Source organism: Drosophila hydei, unplaced genomic scaffold, assembly GCF_003285905.1.
Source record: "Drosophila hydei strain 15085-1641.00,03,60 unplaced genomic scaffold, DhydRS2 tig00000283-arrow-arrow-pilon, whole genome shotgun sequence".
Taxonomy (NCBI): domain Eukaryota; kingdom Metazoa; phylum Arthropoda; class Insecta; order Diptera; family Drosophilidae; genus Drosophila; species Drosophila hydei.
This window is the reverse complement of record NW_022045702.1, coordinates 1,188,577-1,198,148: the sequence shown is the minus strand read 5'-3', so window position 1 is coordinate 1,198,148 and position 9,572 is coordinate 1,188,577. Positions and strand designations below refer to the sequence as shown.

Genomic DNA, 9,572 nt, shown 5'->3' with positions numbered 1-9,572 from the left:
TGCGTTTCGAGCAACATTTTCTAGTTTTACTTTTTAATATTTTATTTCGTGCTCGCGCAATTAAAAATCCTTTTTTTTCCCCCAAATTGCATAACTAATGATTTAATTTCTCTTGCTCGCTTGCACCTCTTCACTCTGCTCGCATTAGCAACTCGAAACTGATTATTTGCATTGCAAATATTCATAACGCGGCACATCTGAAATGCAAGCTTCCCTTCTCTATCCTATCTCTACCAGTCTCTACATCTTTCCATCATGGCAAATTCTGCTATTATATATACGTTGAATTAACTGCTTTGCGAGAGCTTTTGCTCTGATTGAAAACAAAAATAAGTATAGAACTAATAAATTTAAGCTGAGATAATGATGAGATAAGTTGTTAATTTTTGTGGCTCTGAGCTAGAGCATCAAGTTTTTAAAATGCATATTAAAAAGTTTGCTAACAATCTTCATCAATTTATAGTGCGTATACGTAATATACATATTTTTTTTTTAAGTAAAGGGAGTTGGATTGGCGGTAAATAGCAATCAGACTAGACTTTGTGAAAGACTGCATTTGAATCAGATTTTTAAATGATTTTATAGTATTGTAATATATATAAATATTATTCTAAATTGATTCTAACTCACATCACGCCTCAGTTTGCCCTTTTGCTAAACCTCGCTAATTATACACAAAGCAATCATATAGACAACAATTTGAAGTATTCTCCGCATAGAGCACGCTTAAAATTTATGGAATGTGAACTTGGCTGAATTGTTGTTGAGGTGCTAAGCCTAGACACACAGTTTGACAATGTTTTTCGCCATAAAAAGCGAAGAAGAAGTAGCATAAAACATCATGATGAGCGAACACCAGACGCTAGACGCAAGAACAACAATTGAAATACAGCTCCCAGAGTACATTTTAGGCATTTTTTTTCTGTGCTTGTGTGTTGACCAGGCCAAGTCCGGCGGGTGCTGTAGTGTAGCCAAGTTGTTTGTTGTAGCAGCATTTTTCACAGCCTACTCAAGGCATAGGGCACAGGGCACAAGGCACAGGGGGCGCAGGACTCGACAGCGAAATGGCCATAATGTCATTTAATTAAACGCCTGAGAGCCGTTCGAAGCGGAGCGAGAGGCACAGTCTCCACTTTGCCTTGACTTTTTGTTGTTGTTGCTGGTGCTTTTGTTGCTGTTGCTTCTTAGCCGCCGTGTTTGGTGGTTAGCGCCGGCTAAACGGTTAACCAAGCCTCTGCAGGGGCAGGGACTTTAATTTGGTAGGGAGCTGGCGTGAAGCAGTCCAGCAATTTACGTTCATTTGCATAGATATTAAAAATTGTTAGGAAGTCATTAGTAGGCATCAGTCAAATGACGCAACCTGCATATAAATGAAGCATAATTTTATTATATGCCTAGCAGCAGAAGAAGCGCCTATGGAAATAGAAGAGGCAGCATCGGCAGCAAGTTGGCAGCAGGTCATTGGGCCTGCTTGACAAATGTCCCCTTCAGCCATAGCCGTATTAATTATTAGTTTTAATTGCGTTCTGGTCGGGCGAGTTACCAAAAAGAAAGTACGGAGGGAGTGTGGGTGTGTGTGTGTGTTGAAATCTTTCCTTAAATTTTTGATACACACAGTCGCATAAGCCCAAAAAGTTGTGTGCAATTAAATGCTTAGACCATAATGTATTTTTCACCAGTTGAGCAATGTTGACCATTCTATGGGTTCAGTGCGGTCAACACCCTACCATTTGCTATATAAATTACATGCAACAAAGCAAAACTGATGTCCAGCCAGAAATAAAGGGGCTTCAGGCCACAAGTCAAAAGCTCAACCACAAGCAATTTTATTAAATTTCCCAGCAAATTTTTTACTCTTACGGCTAAAAACTATTCAGAAATGTATCTTAGGCGTAGCCTCCAGCCACACTTGTTCTTCTGCTTCCTCTTTGAGCTTATCAAAAATTTGTAATTAGATTTTGGGGCTTGTCGGTCGCGCCTCATCTATTTATATGTTTGCGGTATTTTCACTCTGTTGGCCATTTTACCAAAAACTTTTTTCCTTACATTTATTTGCCTCACGTTCGCTTCTTGTGCATCGGCTTCCAATTCCACTTCCACTTCCACACACATCCACTTCCGCTTCCGCCGCCAACGTTTCGATATTAAATGGTGCGCGTAATTAGATTTTAAATTTATTGCGCTCTGTGTATTATTTTTGTTTGCTTTGCCGCTTTTTGTACTCTCTATTTATTTTTGTCTGCTTTGGCGTGCATAACAATGCAAATGCAGCAATAAATAAATAAGCAAAGTGTGAATGCGAATTCAATGATGGGAAAGTGGCTCGCGCGGCGCTCTCCCCAAAGACAAACAGACAGTAGTTGGCTTTGTGCAAAAAATTCAATAAAAATTGTTGAGAGTTGCGTTTGTCTTTTTTTAGTATAATCAAAAATATTTCGTAACCTGAACTAACAGGGAGGAATTAAAGCCATTAAAATATAAAGTCATAGAAATAAATTTTGATGTTTAAGAGACAATTTAATGAAAATATAAGAAAATTATATACAAATTCTATATATTTTTTTTACAAATTTTGTATGTAAAAAAATATATATATCAAAATGTTATATATTTTAATAAATGTATACATTTATAAAGAATTCGAATATGATATAGATCGAAGATAAATGATCGAAGATAAAGAAAACACTTGACAACTGCTAGCTCATCTAAACAGCCACAGCTTGACAGTCAGTCGCCCATACAGCACGGACTAAGAGCTGTATATATTAATTACCTATATTCATTTTAATATAATTAATAAAATTTAATTAACTTGCCATTTTCGGAGAAATGTTTAAATTAATTTTCAGTTCATATCATTTCTCTTTGGTTACACAACTGATTTATTAATAGGCGCCGCTGTCGCTGCCGCTGCCGTTGCTCACGCCCCTTCGCCTACCCCTCCACGTGGACAGTCACCCGCACAGATAACTTCCACATTTGGCCACAATAATGCGGCCCAGGCATCACATTCATGCAGTGCAACTGTGCGACCACAGACAGCGCTGCTGGCCGTTCTCTGTGGGTGGCTGACTAACTGGGCACTTAAATATATAGGTGGGTAGGTGGCAACAACTATAGCCATATGCGTGGGTGGCATGAGTAATGAGCGCTTAATAAGGCGCCACTGACATATTGTACATCATGTATGTATGTGTATTAAAATTTACATATGTGAAAATATTTATGCACATTAAATATGCGCGAATGAGTGCAACAGTTTGGCATTATTTTTTTTATTTTGTTGCCTTTTTCTTTTTGAAAATTTCATAAATCATTGCTGTGTTAAAAACGATGAGTCGACGCCGCGTTTGCTGTCAGGTCCACAGCCTGCAGGCAGTCAGCTCATATATCCTGTCCATGCAGCGAGCTGAGGCGAGCATGACGTGCTCGTGGTTTGACGGGTCACAGAGTGGGGTGGCGTGAGGTGGGGTGCACACCTCGTCTTAACTTATTTACACATGTTTAAAACGCAAATGAGCCGTAAAGCGCTGATAATGCAACAAACAGACAATTGACGTGTATAACTATTGTGCGACAGGGCTGGGCAAAATACTAAAAAAAAACAGCGAAAAAGTTTATTAGACTATGACATACTGTGCTCGAAGAGAGAGAGAGAGCTTATTTTAGCAAACTGTGTTCAAGCTGAAGAGTTGGTTTGATGATGGCAGTCGGCAGAGTTTAGCTGACTAAGACATATGCTCTGCTTGATTTACGTTCATTTTAGTGGCATACGCTATTTAAGCCCTTTGACAGAGTATATCAGACTTCTACAAACTGTGTTCTGAGCTTTAAGTTAAATAAGTGTTTAAGGGCAAGTACAATAATCTAAGCTGTTGTCTAAAAGTTATTGTTACAACAGAGTTTACCTGACTGATACATTATGTTCCCTGTTTCTGTATAGCTAATATTGGCATACTCTGTTTTAAGCTTCAAGCTGAGGCTGAGGCTGCGTCAGCAAAGTTTGTCAGACTATGGCATACGCTGTTTAGCGCTTTTTAGCTCACACTAAGTATTTCAGAGAAGTTTGTTTAACTACTCAGAGCTGACATAAGACATCCGATATATATCGAATTTTAAGTAATTAATTAGAAAAGCTAGCAATATCCTTACTTAAAATGTTATTTAAACTCCACTGGAGCCTCCTTTCACATATGAAAGACGGTTTCATACATATGTAAAACAACATAAAATCGATTCAACTGTTGATGTCTAATAGTTAAGTATATATATGTAACCCATACATATACCATATAAAATCAGTCTTCTACTCTGCTTCACATGAAACTACCTACCGTCTACAGCTTTTGCCCGTTTCAATTCGTGCACAACTTTCCGCCCAATTACAATTGCGCCTTTCGTTCGCTGTTTCACACATAGCGAGTATTTACTTTATTTTCTTAATGGCATCAGCTTTTCAGATTGCAAATTGCTTTGTGCGCTCTCGTGCTTGCCTCAGCCAAAGAAACCGCGAAAGTATTTCATATCACGCGAACTCTGCTCGCAGATAGAGTCATTTCTTTTGTTTTTTGTTTCTTTTTTTTTTGAGTTCAACTGTCCATTTGTTCAACTGTCTGTTAGTCTGTCTGCCTGCCTGTTTGGCTGTATCTGTGTCTTATGCCTGCAGCAAAACGCTGCGAGGCAAGTCAAATGATGCGTTCGCATCCCGCATCCTGTCGATGAGTGGCAGGAATCGTAAACCTTCTGTGCATGGTACATATCTCTTGCATATCGCAGCCACCCAGTGCCCAAACAATGGCATAAAATGTGTTACGGAAACCACAGCTGAGTGCACCACCAGAGAGATAGAGACAGATGCAGCGCGCAGAGTTTTAAATCGCAGCCAATTCCAATTCCAGCGGCCACCAGGCTCAATAACGCAGGCAATAAAATTTTAACGTAAATGCTGCACATTTAAGAAAAAAAGAGCTCCAATTGAGGTTATTCTGCTTTTGCGTTGGTTTTGTTCAAGTTAATCAACAGACATACGCAATTTGATCGAACTGCGAGTCACAGGAAGTCCGCCGATTGGATAGATTCTTCACTGTGCACAAAAAGCTGAAGTAATTGTAAAATCGCATGGTCACCCTGAAAACATATGCAGTGCAATTTAATAAAAAAAATAAGAGGAGATTTATATTGTGCCTGAGAGAACAGTGTTTAAAGAGATTTAACAGCTGCATAGCTCTTTTAGCATAAGTTGCCTTGATGGTTGACGAAAGCTTTACCCTGGACAACTCATCTTATAGATTCTTAACATCTATATTAGTATTTATATATGTATGAAGGTCTTTTTTGCAAGAAGAAATAGTGACTCTATGCTTAAATAGAAGTTGGTTAAGATATATCTATAAATATTCCTATGCAATTCTTTTATACATTTGACTTTCATGAAAGAGTCAGGTAAAGCCGTGTGAGAAATTAAGGAACAATTTCATTAAATGTATTTAAACAACAAGTCACTCAAATCCCAACGAGGTTCGTAGGTTCACCTACCCAACGATCCAATTAGGGATAGTTTTTCATCTTTTTAAAGCTCCCGCAGTTGCAGCAATTATCGATTTATTCAATATGAACTATATTTTTATAGCCCACTCAATATTGATGTCTTGCGACATTTGTTGTTCTGTTACTTTGACTGTTTCGTGTTTTATATTTGTCACTTTTATGGCAGATAATAAAAAACAGTCAATAAAATATACTAAAGAAAAGATGACTAAGATCTTTATATTAAAGAGTGATTAAGTTGAAGTATCATTGAAGAGAAGATAAGACGAAAAATATGTGGAATATGATTTCTAAATAAATGAGAAGTGTTTAAAGGAAATATAAGAACTGCACACTTCATGTTCTCATTCAGTATTCAATATGCTATATAGTTCTACAATTTTTTTCCATTGCGCTAAATTGTTTCCCTCTTCAAACAAAACAAAATAAGGCTCTGTATCACTTTAAAAAATTATTTCTCAATTTTTTTGAAAGCAAAGTTTTAGAAGAGGTATGCCGAAAATTGGTCATCAGAATAGCGCAATTAGCGATGATTTTATTTGGTTTTTTTTATTAGGATTTAGAAGCTAATAATAAATATATTTATTATAACTGAATAAAATAATGAGCACAATGTAGCAGAGCTTATAAAGAATTTGCATGTATTTATACATATATTCTAGACACATTTATCAAGCTCTGTTTAAGCTGAACAATAAACCTATTTTGTAAATATTACTAAATTAAATAAACAAATAAATTATCAGCAAATGCGAGAACTATGTGAACTAGTCTAGAGCTCATAAGTTAACACAGTCGGGAGAGTCTGCAGAGAAAAGAACTGAAATAGGGTATATAATAAATATCAACAATAAAAGCTTTGCTATGATTTAAAATTTCTGACATTCTGTTAAAATTAATATTAAGACAACAGTGCATAGCCCATTTATCAGATTCAATGTAACAGAAAATCTGAAAATTCAAATGTCAAACTTAAGCTGTTCGACAAAATATATAAATTAATGACAAAATTATTATAAATGAAATTGAAATTATAGAAAATTCGGAATTATAAAATAATATTTTAATAATATTCAAAACAGCTTATGTAATAAATAAGCCATATTCCTGCACTCTCATATTTCCAGGGTATATTGCCCTGCGCTACAGCAGGTCAATGCGTGAGTGCATAAATTTGCTCGTCTAGGGACTCGAACTTAGCAAAGTGTTTTTGCCATTTTTCTTGGCCATAAAATTAACGCTTTATATGAATGCGGAAGGCATGAGGCGACGGCGATCTTATCGCAATATAACCAAAAACAAGGCAAAACAAGTGGCGACAGCAGCCGAGGAAAATTGCCACTCATAAGGGAATAAAATGTTTAGTGTTGAGTAACGGAGATGAGTGCTTAACGATGTTGAATGGCTGACTTATTAGGAACGTGCACACGGGGCGTATACACTGAGAGAAAGCATGGGGCAAATTAAAATTGACTATAAAATTTAATAAACTCAGACTTTTGGCTCAACTTCAACTCGATTCTAGCTGCAAAACTCACAGCACGCTTCTCCAAGTGTGTTTTTGGTCAACTCAACTGAGCTGTGCGCCTGCTGTCAGTATAGAGTGTAATAGTGTTAGTTGTGTATTAGTGAACGCAGGCAGTTTTCATATAGTGTGTCATAAAAAAGTAATAAGACGCGAGCTGAAATTCAAAAAACGTCCGTTTCGCATAAAGAAGTAGAGAAGGCGCGTTAAAAATTTTAAATACGTATCAGATTTTATCAATAAATATATTCACATATATATAAATAATTATATATATATATATATATCCATATATGTATGCATGTACATATATTCATATGTATATGTGTATCGAAATCAGTTAGGCAGACGTAAAAATAATGCTTCTGGCCAAACAGAACAGTTTCAATATGCTGGACAGCGATACTGACATGCAGGCCGACACGCTATCCAGTTCCAGTCAGGAACTTAAGTCCTACTCAGATGGCGAAATAAATAAGGCGACCAATCAACTACCACAGCAGCAGCAACAACAGCAGCAGCAACAACAGCAGCAGCAACAGCAGCAGCTGCAACTGCAGCAGCAACAGCAGTTGGTCCATTTGCCATTTAAGCATCCTCTTGAGCATACCTGGACCTTGTGGTATTTGGAGAATGATCGCAGCAAGAGCTGGGAGGATATGCAAAATGAAATAACTAGCTTTGATATGGTCGAAGATTTCTGGAGTCTATACAATCACATAAAGCCACCATCCGAGCTGAAGATTGGCAGCGATTACTCGCTTTTTAAAAAGGGCATACAGTAAGTGTTGAGATCGATAGCCCTAATGGGCAGGAATATTTAGATTTGTTGGGCTTACAATTTGAAGCAAATGTAGAACTTATATATAGAAGAAATTATATCGTAGAAGGTATATATATATATTCCTGATTTAGATTTGTCTCTTTCGTATTTCCGTGTCTTTAGAACTAAGATGATATTTTACACGTTCAAGCGCAGCTCTGGTTATGTTTCAAATCATCAGTCCAATCAAATTTGTATTAAGTGTTTCCCTAAAGTATATACAACTTCCATAAATACGCCACCTCAGCTACTTTACCCACTGATTCCAATATACCCACAGGGTATTTGCTAGTCAGTCACTCCCTACTTAACCTCCCAGCTCTTTATAGACATGTTCAATGTTTAAGCATATGCAAGAGTTAATGCTTGAACGTAGTAAGTACGTACAATAAAATCTCCATTAACAAACTTATTAAGCGTAAATCAGCTTTCATCTGGCAGACTTCAATTAAATATTTAGAGCGCAAAGCGTCTCGAATGCGTCACTTGTAGGCCAGCTATATATGCTTTAAGTACACCTATAGACAGTCCACATGTAAGACAATGTTTACTCCATAACAGCTACCATAAGTAAACCTCTATTTTGATCGTAATGGAAGAGATTTGACAATAGTTTTTCGTTTTCCCTTTGACAGACCTATGTGGGAGGATGAGACGAACAATGATGGCGGTCGCTGGGTCATCAGCATTGGGCGCTGCAGCAAATTGGAGCTGGACAAGCTGTGGCTGGACGTGGTAAGTTGCCCATTGGCAGCTTGTCTGCCTGCTGACCAGCTGACGTTCTAATCTATGAAGCTTGTTGCAGCTGCTAATTCTGATTGGTGAGGCTGTTCAGCATACCGAGGAAATCTGTGGCGCTGTCATCAACTTGCGCAGCAAGAGCAACAAAATCTGTAAGTAGACAGTATGCTGTGCCCAGAGCTTCTCCAGTTTTGTCAGCTATCAGGTTTTCCCCCCTCCCCCTCCCCTCACCCATTGCGCACCGTTTTGCCGCTGCAGCGATTTGGACTGCCAACGGGCACAACGAGGCAGCCGTCATGGAGATTGGCTACAAGTTGCGTAAACTACTCGGCCTGCCGCCCCACAATCTCCAATACCAGATGCACAAGGACTCGATGAGCAAACAAGGATCGCTGGTGAAAGCCGCTTACATACTCTGAGCCACGTATGATATTAAGTTTTGCTTTGCCAGCCTGTTGTCGCAAATTCATTTCAACTAGTCACTTCTAAACGTCCCCACTTTCCAACTCCAATCTCTCTCTGTCTCTCTTTTTTTCTCTATATATTAATGTATATAAGGCAGTTGACTGCGCGTGTATTCCAAAAATGTAAAAAAAAAAAACCAAAAAACAAAAAATATTAAAGGTTTAATTGATTGGAGACATTAAAATTTTCTGCAAAGCATCGAAAACTGTGTGAAATCTATAACAAATGCTTATTTTTATGTTTTAATCATTTTTTTAATACCCAACAATAGTAGAAATGTAGAAAGTCCTGCACATAATATTTAGCTTTGATCATAAATCATTTAAAGCTAAAGTTTCAAAATGAATATGACAATATAAAAAATATATGATAAGAATAAATATATAGAAATTGTTTTTTTTTCTAAATCCAACAAATTCTTAGCGCAGATATACTTATTTCTATGATATATATATATTATTTGCATTT

At 37.3% G+C, this 9,572-nt stretch overlaps 1 protein-coding gene across 2 annotated transcripts; it reads left to right on the top strand.

Moving 5' to 3' along the window:
• The first annotated feature begins 7,354 nt into the window (after window positions 1–7,354).
• Window positions 7,355–9,240, top strand: LOC111600481 (eukaryotic translation initiation factor 4E1). 2 transcript variants are annotated; one of them, XM_023316594.2, is made up of 4 exons: window positions 7,355–7,856; window positions 8,534–8,633; window positions 8,704–8,791; window positions 8,845–9,240. In XM_023316594.2, exons 1-4 carry the CDS (start codon window positions 7,435–7,437, stop codon window positions 9,015–9,017), a joined length of 783 nt encoding a protein of 260 aa, XP_023172362.1. In that variant the 5' UTR covers window positions 7,355–7,434; the 3' UTR covers window positions 9,018–9,240. The 2 variants fall into 2 exon arrangements, with proteins under 2 accessions (XP_023172362.1, XP_023172363.1); XM_023316595.2 differs by having other exon boundaries at window positions 7,357–7,856; window positions 8,898–9,233.
• Window positions 9,241–9,572: the final 332 nt, after the last annotated feature.